At 44.4% G+C, this 17623-nt stretch overlaps 1 protein-coding gene across 2 annotated transcripts in view; it reads right to left on the reverse strand.

Annotated features, from left to right (window-relative positions):
- NCAPG2 (non-SMC condensin II complex subunit G2) overlaps nucleotides 1-17623 on the reverse strand; it is a 127951-nt gene that overhangs the window by 81341 nt on the left and 28987 nt on the right. For both annotated transcript variants that reach the window (XM_029911639.1, XM_029911638.1), the window contains one exon: nucleotides 8824-8919. In XM_029911639.1, coding sequence (XP_029767499.1) covers nucleotides 8824-8919 — 96 coding nt within the window. The remainder of the gene's footprint in view (nucleotides 1-8823; nucleotides 8920-17623) is intronic.

Consider the following 17623-nt stretch of genomic DNA (forward strand, 5'->3'; position numbering starts at 1 on the left):
AATGCCTAACCTGTCCTGGCTGGAGTAATTACCCCTATGGTAACTTTTTAAAAATATATATTATATCTAGGTTTTTTGTTTCTACTGGTGGCACACATCTGCACATTACCTTGATATGGTGCACATAACAAAATTCATTCCGCACATGGATGAAAAAAATTAGAGGGAACATTGGAGGCATCTGCTGCTGAGTTCTGGACTAAGGCATAGGGCATTGTGAACGTGTGGACAGAGCTCCACGTGGCTGCTCCACATATGTCTATGCGAGGCACATCCTGAAGGCATATCGTGGTCGTTGCTTGAGCTCTAGTGGAGCTAGCCTGTATGCCAGTGGGGGGAAGTAGATTCAACAGCTGGTAGCAGAGTTTAATGCAGCCGGAAATTCATTGGGAGATTCTCTGGGTGAAGATGGCCTGTCCCCTGATTCTCAATGCTATCACAATAAACAGTTTAAGGGATTATTTTTGTTCTCTTCAGGTAAAAGGCCAGAGCTTGTCAGATGTCGAGGGAATGGAGCCTATGTTCTTCTGCAACTGTGAATGGATTGGTAAATATGAAACTGGAAGATCACCGCTGGTAAAAAATTCAGGTGTAGGCATAAGGAAACTTTATCCTTATGGAATGCTATAAATGGCAGGTCCACCATTATAGCTCCGAGTTCACAAACCCTTCTCACCGAAGTGATAGCAACAAAGGCGGCGACCTTCATGGAGAGGAAGGACTGAGAGCAAGATGCCATTCATTCAAAATGGGGGTGGGGGGAATTGTTAATACCAAGAGTACCAGATTCAGGTCCTATTGAGGCGCAATCTTTTTCAGGGGTGCAAAGATTCTTAGGAAGCCTTTCCAAAATCCAGCGGTTAGCAGGTATGTAAAAACAGTAACCCTCCACAGGAGGATGGAATGTGCTGAGGGCGAAACCTGATGTCTTGAAAGATAGAATGTAGTCCAGGATTTGGGGAATCTTCACGGCTTCTAGTGGAATCTTTCCTACTCTTAGAGAGAATGTCTTGTACTGCCGAGGAACATGCCTGTTCTATAGTTGATGCCCATCCAAACACCACACTCTGAGGTGGCGTGGACATAGATTGGGATGCCTGATCTTGCCATTGTACTGGATCAGAAAGATTGGGGAAGTTCAGGATGGTAATCAGTGGACAGGATGACATGTGCAGGAGATTGGGGATCCAGAACTGTCTGGGCCAGAAGAAGGCAATCAGAATGACTGTTGCCTTGTTTCATCAGATTTTGTATATCACCCAAGGTAGGAGAGATAGTGGAAGAAGGAAGTAGTTGAGTTGGTCTGACCAGGTGAGAAAAACTATTACTAACCTTCTTGTAACTTTTGTTCTTCAAGATGTGTTGCTCATGTCCATTCCAATTAGGTGTGCACGCGCCGCATGCACGGCAGCCAAAAGATTTTTCCCCTAGCAGTACCCGTCAGGTCGGCCTGGGTGCCCATGGGGGTCACGTCTTCATGGCGCTCCATATAGGGCCCTGACAACCTGCCACCCCCTCAGTTCCTTCTTAACGCCAGTGATGTCTAGCTGGAACACCCTTAGCTCTTGCCTGGGCAAGCACGTCTTCGCAGTGTCCTGGTATATAGTTGTTTATAGTCAGTAGTTTTAGTAGTTATATTCTACAAGTTTCATTTGTGCCCCCCACCCCAACACTCTCCCAGCACCGAGACATGCCTCGGTCCCCGAGTTTTAAAGCCTGCAAGGACTATGGCAAGCCTATGCCCAGGAGCAACCCACGCACTTCGTGTTTGAGGGAGAGCCATTTGAAGGAGCACTGCAAGTTCTGCAAGGGGTTTCACCCCAGAACCATAAAAGACCAGCATCTCAAATTCTCCAACTCCAGGCACACAGTGCACATGTGTAACCCACAATGGAATACAATAGGGACCATCACTCAAAGAAGAAAAACCTGGATTTGCCCTCCCTGCATTCACCAATATACAGGCTGCCTGCATTCCTGGTGTTCAGTACATTAACTCATCAGGAAGTTCTGGACACCCTAAAAAAGTCTTGATCCAAGACCTTTGACTCCGACCCATGTGCTCCCTGGCTTGTTAAAGAGTCATAAGCAACTGATGCCCCACACAACTGAAAAAGCCAACAACTCATTAATCCACCTACAAAACGGACGAGAATATTATCATGTTTCTCACCGTTGAGCTCAAAGAGATCTCTAACACATCTATCTACCTGCCAGAGATACTTTTCAATTTCTTCAGACTGCCCACACAACAACGAAGTGTACCATATGAATCATAATTGGTGATTTCACCAGCCATACCACTCAATAAAGCTATACAGAGAACAATGACAATGGCCGTGACGTGTGCAGGTGCTCATCAGTTAAGCCTGATTCATCACTTGAAGCAACATAGTTCTTTTAACAGTTGCCGGTAGAATCATAGAAAATTAGGTTGGAAGAGACCTCAAAATGAGGTCTCAAAGCAGGACCAACCCCAGCTAAATCATCCCAGCCAGTGCTGTGTCAGCCAGAGCTTTGTGTTTATACTCACACTCAGAAGTGTGAGTATAAACCTGACCTTGCCTTTGTTAGCACTACATTAGCTCTCACACATAGAAAATTGGTGCTATACCCAATTCTGACATCACATCATCCTCCTATTGGAATTGAGGTACATGCTGCTGTCATTCCTATCTTTACACCGTTCTGATGTCAGTTCAACTTTGAAAGCAAACTGGCCGGCATTCTCCAAAGATCCTGACATAGTTGTCAGACCTATTGAACCAATACCTAAGAACTACATCCACTTTATTGATGCTGTACGTCGCTCTGCTAGGAGAAACCTACTTTGTCAGAGGGAATAACCCCTGCTTAACACCCCAGTCAGCTATACTGTAGGAGGCATACAAAAATTCTAAGACCACGTCTTTGCCTATGACAATAGCCACTAGCAAACATTTACTGACAGAAATTACTCAAGAATGCCTAAAATCCTAGCAGAACTTGATAAAATCCATGGATATGACCCATAACAGCAAAAAAGCATGGTCAACCATACATAAGCTCTGACAATACAAAGATGAGTGGACATTTCAACATCTCAGCTGATCAGCTCGCCCACCCAATGCTACTCAATGGGAAGGTTAAGTGGACCACTTCCAACTGGTCATTACTCCAGCAAATACCCCCGGATATATCCCACAATCTAGATCTTACAGTGTCTCTCTCTCTGAAGGAATTGGATGCTGGCATCAATGCCTGAAAACGGGGAAAGCAGCAGGCCAAGATGACATCTGAACTAGGCAGATCAAAAATTTCAGCCCACATACACAGAAGTGGCTCCTGAGTATGTTCAATACCACTTTCATCCAGCTCAAGCTCCTGAAAAACTGGTGAAAAGCCAAAGGAGTGGCCCTTTTTAACCATCCAACCCAAAAAACTTTCAACCTATCTCACTCCTGATATTTTAAAACTGTTTGAGTGACTACTGTTATTCTGCCTTACACCACTTATCGAACCACTTCTTATCAACGAACACAGGCTGGTTTTTGCTGGGGTCGGTCCTGTCCTGTACAGCTTCTGAATTTAACATATTGAAGATGGACATGAAAGGGGATTAATTATGAGAGCAGTGTTTGTTGATCTCTCAGCCACTTATGATAGTCAATCATCGAGGATTCCTTGCCAAGGTACTAACGTTAACCAAGAACCACCACTTCATGAAACTAATACAGACCATACTGGAGGACTAAAGATTCTTCATGAACTTTTGTGGCAAACAAAGCTGATGGTGATGACAGTAGAATGGCCTCCCAAAGAGTATTGTCTTAGCACCTACATTATACAACATCTACACAAACAACCCCAGAAAAAGATGCTTTATCTATGTAGATGATCTGTGCATCACCACACACACACAGCACAAGGAATTTGACATTAATAGTTTGATGAATGCACTTAACCTAACCAAGTACAGTAAAAGATTTGTTATCCGGCATGTTGGGGGAGAATGGGGGGCGTGGTTAATCAAAAAATGCCTGTTAACTAAGACTTACACTTACCAATGGAATACCAATTTTCAAAGAATTAGAATACAATAAAATCAATAAAGAATAAAATAGTATACAGGTACTCACCAATCCAGTAGTAGTACTGCACTGTAGAACGGTTGGTTTCTTGAAGCACTTAGGTGTATACAGGTAAAATTTTCTATACAGTAGGTTATCTTATGACACTACATATCACTATGGGCAGTGCATGGCATACACCCAGATCACTAAAAATACACTTAACACTAAAACTATACTGACCATAATTTAATCTTTCTTTGATGACTCAGAAGGCACTTCAGGATCTTGCAGTGCCTCAGTGTCATCATTATCAACATCAATTCTCATCATAGATGTAGATGGTGCAGGAGATAGGATCATGACAGATTCAGCCCAGTGACAAACCCTGGAAGCTGCTTTTTTGAATAAATCCCTGATATCAGCTTGCTTATTGTCTTCTGCCTCTTTTGCATAAAAAAGAGTGCAGAATGTGCAATTGCCTCACCTCCTGGGCAGTATACTAGTCCCGGTTACTAGATTGAAGATTTGTATTGGGAGATATCAGAAATGCCGGTTAATAGAGCTTCCTGGTTGATTAAGTGCCGGATAATACAGTTTTTACTCCTGGGAAATTCTGCACCACTGTGCATGTGCAGAATTTATGTCCCCTGCAGCTTTCTTTGCTTCCCCACAGAAAAATGACTTTCTGACAGGGAAGCAAAGGGAAGCCACAAAAAGTGGTCATGCGACTATCCCCAGCAGTATGTTTCAGGTGCCCAGGGCAGCCAGCAGAGATGTAAATCACTGTGGGGCAGGAGACAGGACTGGGGAAGACCTGGCTGGTGGCTACTACCCTGCACCGGGCTCAGCTGCTAGTCCTGGCTGTGCAGTATGCGACTTCCTCTTCCCCTGCATGGCATCCGGGGCCACCCCCAGATTTCTCCCCCAAATGCAGGAAGCTCTGCAAACTCCTGCACCCATTGTTCCTCAGCTGCAGGGGGAGGGATCCCTGTACAGGGAGCTGCTCCCCCAGCCACCCAACCCCCATGCATCCAGGCCCCCTCATATCCAGACCCTCCCACCAAGCCTCACCCCTCCCGCACTCAGACCCCTCTCCCAATGAGGCCCATTCCCCCTGCACCTGGACTACCCCATTGAGCCACCTGCACACGGATTCCCACCCCACCGAGCCACAACCAGCTACACCTGGATCCCAACCCCACTGAGCCCCACTCCCCCAGCATCTAGATCACCCACTAGGCCCCTCACACCCAGACCCCCCTGCTGAGCTCTATCCCCCCCACACTCAACCCCCCCCTTCACCTGGACGCCCCTGCAGAGTCCCATCACTGTTGCACCCAGAACCCCCCCCCAACAAACCCCTGTGCACCCAGATCCTCCCCATACCTGGATTCCCCACTTAGCTGCCTGCACCCAGATTGCTCCACAGAACCCTCTCAACCCACACCTGGATCCCCCCACATTAAGCCCCTCCACTTTTGGATCCTGCCTTGCTGAGCCTGCCTGCCCACACCTGGTTCACCTGGCATGGAGGAGCAGGGCCCTGGGATAGGCCTGGACCTTGCACTGTGCTAGGGTTGGGCGCAGCCTCACCGCTGAGTCCGTGTCCTGGATGGGAGCTGCACAATGATCTCCCACCTCTATGCAGCCAGTGGTCTGTGCTCCCCAATGCCATGCTGGAGCCTCTACATTTATATGACAAATAAAATTTACAGAATTTTGCACAATCTTAAAATATTGTGCGCAGAATTTTTAATTTTTTTTTGGTGTAGAATGCCCTCAGAAGTATACTATGTAGCCACCTAACAACAGGCAAAGAAGCAAAGATGCAAGTCAGTGTATTGGCTGCCTGCAGAAAGCTGATGAAGGATGGGCCAGCTGGCTGAAATTGGAAGGCCTTCTCCTTTGAGATCTCGCTCTAAAGTGGATAATCTGACTGCCGGAAATACTTCTGGGAATACTGTCGGTATTGTTGCTACTATTATTGCTGACCCTCGTGGAAACATCTATCACTGGGCTATAAACTCCCAGCAAACAAGGGATAATGCTTGAAACCCAGTGAATGCATTACACCAGGCAAAAACAAACTATCAAACTAACTAATCTAACACTAAGGTACTAATACTAACTATATACCAAAACAAGAAGAAGAAAACTCTGAGTTAACAAGAAAAGGGTGAGGTAAATACCACACAGAACACTCCGCCTTAAGCTGCAGACGGTGAGAAGGAAGCGAGGAGGGTCAGGGCAGTGCCGCCCGTAAATAGCTATGGGAGGGGCTATGAGGGACAGAAGGCACGAGTGCTGCCCTGGCAGGTACTGCTTAGCAACGTTCTCTGGCTTCAGTGTGCATGGTGTACGCACACCTGAGTGGAATACATATCTGCAGCTAGTCACTCAAAGAGGAACTGGAGTGGTGGCAGGTCTGCATTTCCCAATATTCCTTCATCCTGGAGCATGAGGGTGTCTACAGCACAGGCACAGACACTGTTGATGAAACTCTCCAATCCAGAGTGCACAGGCGCACACGCATCCTGATGTGAATCACACACAGGGATGCTATTTAAAGAAGAATTAGCTGAACATGACAGAATGACATTGTGGCCAAAAGGGCTAATGCAATCCTTAGATGTATAAACAGGGGAATAGCAAGTAGGAGTAGGGAGGTTCTATTACCTCTATATTGGTATTAGTGCAAGTGCTACTGGAATAGTGTGTTCAAGGAGAATTTTTGAAAGATTGGAGAAAGTTCAGAGACGATCCAGGAGAATGATTAAATTATTTGAAAACACCCCAATAAAAATTGAAGCTTGGATAAGTGTTATTTTCATCATACACACAAACCAATGAAAAAATATTTTCATCAATAAACAAAATTTACAGATAGGCAAAGTACAAAAAATGCTGCTTGAGAACTCTGATTTAAGCATTTTTACTTCGTATATTTTGACAAGCGATGTTGACAATTTGTGTTTCAATAGTTATAAAGCTCTAAATGTTTGAATCTCAATGTCTACTGCCAGTAATAATTATTCTGACTCCCCCCACCATTAATTTCCTGCAACTGTGAAAATTTAAAAATTATTAAAAATAAAGCATGCTTTAAAAACAATTATATCTGTTGACATCATTAAAAAATAAAAATCGAATTCTAGCCCACTTGTAAAGAAAGATTCAAGGACCTCAATCTTTTTCATCTTAAAGAGAAAAGATTAAGGGGTGACTAAATCAAAGTCTATAATATCCACAGAAATGTTTATGTGGGCTGTTCAATCTAGCAGACAATGGTATAAGAAGAGCCAATGGCTAGAAGCTGAAGCTAGACAAATTCAGACTGGAAATAAGGTGCCAATTTTTAACAGTGAGGGTAATTAACCACTGGAGCAATTTATCAAGGGTTATGATGTAGTCTCCATCACTTGAAATTTCTAAAAATGAGGTCTGGATGCTTTTCTAAAGTTACCTGTACACTGCACATTGCTGTCAGCACTGTGTAAGGTACATGTAGCTACACATCACAGCGAAAAGCAGGCTGCATCCATACCACAGTGCATAGCTACACTTGTCAGGGAAAGGTTCTAGCTAGGCATGTAAAAGTTTAATCGGTTAACCGATAACTGAAACCAGTAAGTATCAAGCTTAACAGTTAAACGCCTCTGCCGCCCTGCACAGCTGGGGGATCCTGGCTGCAGGCCCCGTGCCCGGGGATCCCGGCTCCCCGGGTAAAATGTGGGGGTGCTGTAGCACCGCCACACACACCCTTAGCTCCCTGGTTAAACATTTAACCAATAGGTTATACGGTTACTGCTTTTACATGTTATTTACATCCCTAGATCTGACAGGGGGAAAGCAGTTGTCTGCTACTCAAGCCCTTTCCTGCTGCCTCCCTTCTGCCACAGCCCTTTCTTGCTGCTGGATTCTTTCTCTACAGCAGATGAAGGCTCCAGAAGCGGGGAGCTGGTGGAGCCTTTCCTCACTGCCTCGTCATTGATAGAACCTTTCCCAACTTCCAGTCCCTCTCTATAGCGGGGGAAGCCTCCAACAGTGGGGAGGCAGGGAGATACTAGACAAGGAAGGACTGTTTGTGAGAGCCATGTAGGGAATATGCCTGGGTATAGACCCACAGGCTTCAGGCGTGCCTTTACTCACCATAGCACTGTAGATAGTGAGGCATTGCTTTTTATACCCATCTTAGGGGGAAGCTAGCCATGTAGGTATTCTATATGCCCCCATAAGAAAAGTGCACTATAGACTTACTCTAAGAGATATGCTCCAGTTCAAACAGGAAGTAATTCAGGGAAATATAATGGCCTATGCTATGCAGGTCAGACTAGATTATCACAATAGCCCCTTCTGCCTCAATCTTTGAAACAAACATTGCAATATTTGTATATATAGATATGTTTAAAAATTCCAAAACAAGACAATCCACTGCAAACACTTCTACCTCTGGGAAGAGGATGAGAGAACAAACGTGAAAGCTTTTAGTCACACTGCTTAATGCACTAGTGGAAGGCACAGTGTAAGTGCCAGTGATGAGCATAGTATAAGAACCTGTATACGATACAATTATATGAGGCCCCATTCCTTTTAGTTCTCCATCCTTTAAAGCCACTTCGGATACAATTAAGCTCCAAGTTGTACAGAACCCCATTTTCATAGACATTTTGTTTTAATACAACTATTAAAAATTGTAACATTTTAAAGAAAAAAAATCAATGTGAATGTTACACCAACTGCAATTTGAGGCTATCCAGTAAAGGAGAATTACCTTTAATGCTCTCCAAAGGATAGGTTGATACAATCTGTACAGCATTTCTTCAACTCCCTGACGAACTTTACTTTGTTTGTGAAAGTAACTCAGTAACTGTCAAAGCAAAACCAATGTTAATGCATGAAATACATTTCACATGCTACATTCAATACATTTGAGAAAGGCAGCCAGTTTTATTCCACTATGTCTTTTACAAAAGAAAATTGACTTTTTTAGTCTGTATAAATACAATAAAACTACTTAGACAAGAGATAAAATTATTTTAGGTCAAGCTAGTCTATGTATTAAAGTGTTTTAATTTTAAAATAGGAAAAGCAGAAAGAGGTATTGTCTCTCACTAGCTCAGATCTACACAGATGTGCAATTAGGAAGGGCAAAATCATGGCAAGAGTGCCTGTTTCTCAGCTCCCTTTCATCCTTATTTATTTATCTATCATTTTTTAGGGAGAAGAGGACAATACAGACAGCAACTTTAGTGCTGAGGAAGCATATATGGGAGGCACAAACACCCCTTTTTATTATTAAAAATGAAGGAATGTTACTTAGTAGCTCATGTCCTCCAAATACATTACCACTGTAGATTATTTATTATTAAAGAAATGGAGACATGCCCTGGTCAGAAGAGGGCATATTCACTCCATGCAATACACAAGATTTAAAAGCTTGTATTTAGCAGTGTCTAATACTGAGGTCCTCAGCTTTCCCTAATTCAACTATAAAAACAAAAAAACTAAAAACAGAATAGCACAAAGAGAAGGAACAAAGACAAAATTGCGCCACTTGCTCAAAGGTGTTACAGGGCAGCTCCTTCATTTGAAGCGTTCGATCAGAGCTCTAAATGCAATTACCTCTCAGTGGAATACTTCAGGTACTCAAAATGAAAGTTAGCCCATAATGAAAGAAAGTCCGTAAGTGGGAATCTTCGTAGGTAAGATTTGTATTATGTATCTAGCACAAATTTTGGTTGAAGGAAGGAAGCAGAGATTTGGATGGGGAAAAAAAAAGTGTTGAGTCAAGAGGCCATGGAATTTCTCTGATAATGATGGGCCAATCCACGGAATTATGTCATTGTTTTAATTATGAACAAACTCAACATCATTTATTTATGGGTGGATAACAATGATTTTTTTTAATGAAGTTGAATTCAAGTTTAAATCAGATTTTTGTATTCATAGATTATAAAACTGGAAGAAAAAGAAATATCTGTCAAATTACTCAAGCAAATTATTTGTATATGTTTCTTTAATCTCCTAATTGTCACTAGAATTTCAGATTTTTAAAAGACTGTTTTCTTCTACTAAGAAGTTTCACTTGAAAGGTTCATCTATGCTGAAAAAGACCAAGGCCTCATTAACATCCTTACTGTAAAAACACCAGAAACAAAATTTATAAGTGAACAGCACATGCTTTATTTGCAGCCCCCACCACCTGATATTTTTAACTATCCCAAGTCCAAAAAGGTGAAATGCTTTGACCAGACTATATATTTCATCAGGTTTGTAGTTAGGAGCAAAAGACCCATTGACTTCAAAGTCACTTAGGTCTTTTTTTAAAAGCCCCACTCTTAGGTATCTAAATATAGGTTTTTGAACACTTTAGTCTGTGTGTATATAAGAAGTTCACAATAACTTTGTTAAATGTACAGTAACTCCTCGCTTAACGTTGTAGTTATGTTCTTGAAAAATGAGACTAAGTGAAATGATGTTAAGTGAATCCAATTTTCCCATAAGAATTAATGTAAATATGGGAGGTTAAGTTCCAGGGCAAGTTTTTTCACCAGACAAAAGACATTATATACATATACAGAATAAGTTTTAAACAATTTAATACTGTACTCAATAATAATGATTGTGAAGAGAAGGTTACTCATCTTGTGTAGTAACTGAGGTTCTTCAAGATGTGTCCCCATGTGGGTGCTCCACTTCAGGTGACGGTCCCGGTGCCGTTGATCGGAGGCTTTTCCATAGCAGTGGTTGGTCAGGAGGCGCGCGCACTCCAGCTGTCTCGTGGCGCCTGTCTGTCTGGTTGAGCACGCGCACGCGGCCCGCACCCCTCGGTTCCTTCTCTACCATAGAATCCTCGTATCAAACTCCAAAATAGAGGGGAGGAGTGTGGGTAGTGGAGCACCCACAGGGGGACACATCTCAAAGAACCTCAGTTCTGCACAAGGTGATTAACCCTCTCTTTTTCAAGTGCTGTCCCTGTGGGTGCTGCACTACAGGTGAATGTACCCATCATGGATGGGGGGGGGGGACTTTGGAGGTACGTGGCTAATGAAGTAGAGCGGACTAAAAGGCCTAATATGGCATCATCCCTGGAGAATTGTGTAATTGCGTAGTGATTGGTAAAGGTATGTTCTGACGCCCAAGTGGCAGCTTTGCAAATTTCTGAAATGGGTACATTGTGAAGAAAAGCCATGGAAATTGCCATGGCATGTGTGAAATGGGATCTGATGCCTGTACGGGGTTCTATTTCCTTTGTTCCGTAACATAGACGAATACAGTTTGATATCCATTTCGAAAGTCGTTTGGATATTGCTGATCCTTTGGATTGTTTCATTGTCGAGACAAAGTCTCGGTGATTTTCGGAAAGATCTCATCCTATCCAGGTAAAAGGCTATTGCCCGTCTGACATCTAGGGGGAGGGATAGCTCAGTGGTTTCAGCAGTGGATTGCTAAAACCCAGGGTTGTGAGTTCAATCCTTGAGGGGGCCACTTAGGGATCTGGGGCAAAATCAGTACTTGGTCCTCCTAGTGCAGGCAGGGGGCTGGACTCGATGACCTTTCAAGGTCCCTTCCAGTTCTAGGAGATAGGATATCTCCATTTATTTATTTATTTATTTAGTGCTGCATTCTGTGAGCATATGCGCAGTTTGGGATAGAATGTGGAAAGGTGAATGAGTTGGTTGATATGGAAAGTTGGGACACTTTGGGGAGAAATTTTGGATGGGGTCATAACATTACCTGGTCCTTAAAAGAAGATGGTGTAGGGTGGGCTGGCTCGCTAACTCGTCTAGTGGAGGTAGTGGCCACTAGAAAAGCCACCTTCATGAACAGATGAAGTAAGGAGCAGGTAACCATTGGTTCAAATGGAGGTCTCATGAGGCCCTTGAGTACTAAGTTCAGGTCCCACATGGGGATGGGAGAATGTACTTCCAGATAGAGGTTTTGTAGATCAATCATGAAGCGCTTTGTAATAGGGTGTGTGAAAACTGAAACCCCCTCGATTTTGTCATAGAAAGTATTAAGCGCTGTGCGGCGAACTTTGATAAAGCTTAGTGATAGTCCTGAATTCTTCCATTCAGCCAAATAGTCTAGTACCGTCGGTAATGGTGCGGTACATGTAGCGATCTGTTTGTTTGAACACCACATGGAGAAACACTTCCATTTCTGCAGATAAGTAGTGCATGTAGATTTGCATCTGCTGTTTAGTAAAATATTTTTCACTTGTTCTGAACACGAATGGGACAATTAGCTCGCGTTTGTGGAACCATGGAGGAACCATGCTTTCAGATGAAGCTTCTCTAATTGTGGATGTAGGGCTTGTCCATTGTCCTGCGACAGAAGATCTCGTGTTACCGGGGGAGTCTGTGGCAGACAGATCGACAGACACAACAGGTAAGGGTACCAGGTTTGTCTGGGCCACGCTGGGGCAATCAGAATGATTGTGGAGTTGTCTTCCTGTATTTTGCGTAGGACTCTGTGGAGTAGAGGTATTGGTGGGAGCACATACATAAGTGAGGTGTCCCTCCGGATTAGAAAGACATCCCCTAAGGATCGGGGGCCAAGTCCTGCTCTGGAACAGAACCGGATTCATTTGCGGTTCTGGGACATGGCAAATAAGTCGACGGAAGGGAACCCCCAACGTCTGAATATTCTGTGGAGGGTTGTGGGGTTCATTTCCCATTCGTGTTCCCATGAGAAGTTTCTGATGAGGGTGTCTGCAGTGGTGTTTTGGCATCCAGGAAGATAAGAGGCTGAGAGGTCTATATTGTAGCAGATGCACCAGTCCCATAGCATCATGACTCTGGTGCAGAGGGAGTGGGATCACCCCTCCCCCCCCTCGTCTGTTGATGTAGAACATGCACGCTACGTTGTCTGTCATGTCTCGGATGGATCTGTTCCTTATTAGAGGGAGGAAGTGATGGCAGGCATTTCTCACTGCTCTGAGTTCCAGGAGATTTATGTGGAGGTATGTTTCGGCTGGTGACCACTTGCCTTGTGCTGTGTGGTGGTCTAAGTGTGCTCCCCAACCCAACAGAGATGCGTCTGTTGTGATCAGTACTGAGGTTGGGGTTTGCTGGAAGGGAATACCTGTCGTTAGATTTGCTGATGTCGCCTACCATCTGAAAGAATGCAGGACCTTGGGGGGTGGTTTGACTAGTCTATGTATGTTGTGTTTGGTGAGTTCAGCCAGCTTTGAAGGCACCGCATGTGTAGCCTGGCGTGCTTTACCATGTATGTGGTGGCAGCTACGTGTCTTAACAGATGTAGGTGCTGAGAAGGGGTGACTGTGGTAGCGATGACATGGTGATGTCAGCGTGCGTGAGGAAGTGTTGCGGTACCGATGGTGTCGGTACCATCAAATCGTTTTGTCTACCAGGAGACTTGTGGTTCAATTTGGTCGGTGCCGTGTCCTTGGTGGTGCTGGCCCTGGTGTCAGTGCCAAGGCAGATGTCGATGGTAACGATGTGGACAGTACCGGGGGTGGCAGCATGGTCAGTGCCAGCACAGTTGTCGGTGCCATGGAAGAGACATGTGGCAGCTTATGTCTCGACTCCTCCTTTTTGTCTTTCGGCTCTGCGGCACGGCTGGTGCCAGAGGTGCCGGGAGAGTCGAATATACTCACTCTTAGCCACCAGCACCGGAGGTAGAGACCATGCAAGGGACTGTTTCTTTTTCTATGGTTCCAGCAGTGCAGAGGTCGAGGCTCTCTTCCTCTTTTCTGAGGCAGATGGAGCCGTGCTCCTTGATGGTTCAGACCACATTGGTGAGCACTTTCCGGAGGACCTATGGTCATCCTTGTCTGACCCTGGGAGAAGAGATTTCTTCATTAGGATCATCTTCAGGTGGAGGTCCCGCTTTCGGTGGACTCATGCCTTCAAGTTGCTGAAATGAACGCACTTAGAAGGAATAGACATCCGAGGCACCTCCCACAGTTGAGAGTGACCATCAGATCTAGGCATTGCCTCACGGCATGAGCCGCATCTCTTAAAGCCAGGGTAACCTGGCATAGTCCTTAACGTTAATGTTCATGGCCTGAAGGGGGAAAACTATGAACTAGAGAAAACTAACAAAGCAAAGAATAAAATTTTTTTTTTTTTAAAAACAAGTGTGAAAGTAGAATGAATTATATTGTAAAAATAGAATGAACTAAAGAAATGCTGTATGTACCTTTAAGCAGAAATAAGGAATGTTGAAATACAGGTGTCAGGAAAAGGCATAAACAATGAGTCCACTTAAGCTAATGGTGGAACATTAGCCGGAGATCTGTAAAAATTAGTAAGAAAAATGAATATGTATGTCTAGCCTCAGGTAAACTTGTCAGTTCTGCTTTCTTTGTCCTCTTGCATCCGAAGAAGTGGGCTGTAGCCCACGAAAGCTTATGCTCTAATAAATTTGTTAGTCTCTAAGGTGCCACAAGTACTCCTGTTCTTTTTGTCCTCTTAAGTTCGCACCCTTTTTATCTGTATAAAATAAGGTAGTGTGGGTCTTGCATGGTGCTCACATTATCTGAATGTATTAGCAGAGTGCTGTGCTAATAAACAGAGTGATCTAACAAATTGTGAGTCCTGAATCTAACTTTGACACAAGTTAACTATGAAAACTACAGTAAAGAATACTTTTTAAAACTACTAATTTCTATTCTTTTTTTTAAACTCTAGGGAGAAAGGGCTGTCGCACTGCGGAGAGCTCCGTCTTCAGTCAAGGACAGTTGAGAAAGAACTGAAGGGGGCAGGCCGTGCACGCGCGCTCAACGGGACAGACAGGAGCGCACGTGCAGTCCTACCGAGCACTGCTATGGAAAAGCCTCCGATCAACGGCACCAGGACACACCGTCACGTGAAGTGGAGCACCCACAGGGACAGCACTCAAAGAAGCAGCTTGGTTGAGGTGGTGGAGTCAGAGGTGGTGGAGTCAGAGGGTGGATTGTCCAGCTGCTCCTCTTGCTGTTCTTTCCAAAGTGCCGGGGGTGGGATGGGGGGGCGGCCTCAACCCCCGGCTCTGCCCCAGGCCTACCCCCAGTCCACCCCTTCCCCCGAGGCCCCACCCAGCCTCTTCACACCCCTGGTCCACCCCTCCCTTCGAGCACACCACGTCCTAGCTCCTCCCACTTCCCCCCCCCTCAGCCTCCTGAATGCTGCAAAACAGCTGGTTGCTGTGGGTGGGAGGTGCCAGGAGGGAAGGGGGAAGCTATGCGCTTCCCAGCTGCAGCAATCAGCTGTTTTGCAGCATTCAGGAGGCACTGGGGAGCCGGGGGGGGGGGGGGGGGAAAGGGGGGGGGGGGGGGGGCGCGGGGGCTTCCCCCCCCCCCCCCCCCCCGGGGGGGCGGGGGAGAGGAAGGAAGCGGATAGGGGGGGGGCTGCTGGCTCACCCTGGTTCCAAGCCCCCACGGCCAAACAACGTTATAAACAAACACTGCGCAACTTTAAATGAGTATGTTCTCTAATAGACCAGCGATGTAACAATGTTAACTGGGATAACATTAACTGAGGAGTTACTGTACTGAAAGTTTACATAGCTTTTCATGGTCATTTTGTCATTAAGGGAATATATCGATTGAAAATGCAGACTCATCACCAAAATATTTCAAGAATTAAAGCCTATTCTGAAACATGCAATAGTCTAAGAGTGAAGAAGTTAAGAACTGAATTCTTCTAATTTATATACAATTAAAATATTGAAAGCAACAGGCACTGCTGTATGTCAAAAACCAAAGTATCGCAGAGAACCCTGCAGTCATCACTGGTCTTATACCAGAAAGATTCACTTCCAAAAAATAAAGTTTTGGCCTGATTTTCAAATGTTCTAACACTCCCACTGACTTCAAAGTAAGTTGCAGATGCAGAGCACTTCTGAAAATAAAAATTTAAAAAAAAAAAAAAAAAGGGAACCCATTCCAAAATAAAGTTGGAGTTGTGGTTGAAAATTTTCTATTTATAGAAAGGAAAACATCTTAGAAGAATGTTTTAAAAACCCAAATATTAAAAAGCCAGGAAATTAAGTTCAGCAAACAAAAAACAATCAGTTATGAACCACCATTACTTGGAATCTATGATGAAGTCTGTATAGGTTTGTGTGATACATACTGTATATGACTACTACAAGGTCAAGATGCTAAGATGTGTCGGGGCAGGAAGTTTCAACAAGTTTTCTTCTTTGACGATTATAGTCATTAACTCCTAAGCAACTTTAACATATCACCATATACACCAACTTGATTTCGACAATATTTACATGCCAGATAGTTACCAACGACGTTAGCTGGTACACAATCTCTGATTAACCTTCCCACTTTTGCTAAATTTGTTACCTGTATGGCAGTTTATCCAGCTAAAGTTATTGTTAAGAGTACCTTAAACATCAATTTACATACTATGAAACTTTCCTGTCCCCCAAAATGAACCTTAATTTAGAAAATGCCCTGGTTTTCTAATATTTTGATTTTAGATCTACTATGTTGTATAAAGGTTTTTCCCCCCCTTTAAGTTACTTCTATTTTCTCAATATTAAAATTGTGCCTGGGAGTCTTTTTTTGTGTCTTGAAAGTGTTTAAGAATTGCTCAGTGAAATGGATCCATGTTGCTGTTGGAGTTTATAATCTCAATTGAGGTATATGCAGGGCTTCTAATCCAGTGTTAGAGGAAGGTGCTGAAAGATAGTGTGGCAGCAGAGAGTTTCTAAAGCATTACTCTACTGGATTCCCCATCAAAAAAACCAGATGAACTGGCCATGAGTGGTTAGCTCTCTGAGGAATGGAGTTCTTAGACTTAGGGCAGGTCTACACTAACCCCCCAATTCGAACTAAGGTACACAACTTCAGCTACGTGAATAACGTAGCTGAAGTTCGAAGTACCTTAGTTCGAACTTACCTCCGTCCAGACGCGGCAGGCAGGCTCCCCCATCGACTTTGCGTACTCCTCTCGTCGAGCTGGAGTACCGCAGTCGACAGCGAGCACTTCCGGGTTCGACTTATCGTGTCCAGACAAGACGCGATAAGTCGAACCCAGAAGTTCGATTTGCTTGCCGCCGAACTACCGGGTAAGTGTAGACCTACCCTAAGTTACCATGAATAGAACTTCAATTAGCAGCTGCTAGAAGCAGGGAATGGTCTCCCTATCTAATTGAAAGAAAGAGCTGTTTTCATGACTGCGATACTCTATCCGTGAGATAAACTCAGTTATGAATGAGAAGCAAGAGCTGATTTGGGAAACATGAATCCTCTTCAAGAAGCAGCTTCTGCCAGCACTATGAACAGAAGTAAGGAGCATGGGCTGCCAGATACCATCACAACCTATGGCAATAAAATAGGCTGTCTCTAAAGACCAGGGTGTAGAAAGTTCCCATTAGACCAACAGCACATAACTGTACTCCTAAACCAGGGGCGGGCAAACTTTTTGTCCTGAGGGCCGCACCGGGTTTCAGAAATTGTACAGAGGGCCGATTAGGGGAGGCTGTGCCTCCCCAAACAGCCAGGCATGGACCGGCCCCAGCCCCCTATCCGACCCCCCCGGCTTCTCGCCCATGACGGCCCCCCAGGACTCCTGCCCCATCCAACCCCGCCTGTTCCCTAGCGG

This window comes from Terrapene carolina, unplaced genomic scaffold, assembly GCF_002925995.2.
Source record: "Terrapene carolina triunguis isolate 2854851 unplaced genomic scaffold, T_m_triunguis-2.0 Scaffold111, whole genome shotgun sequence".
Lineage (NCBI taxonomy): Eukaryota > Metazoa > Chordata > Testudines > Emydidae > Terrapene > Terrapene triunguis.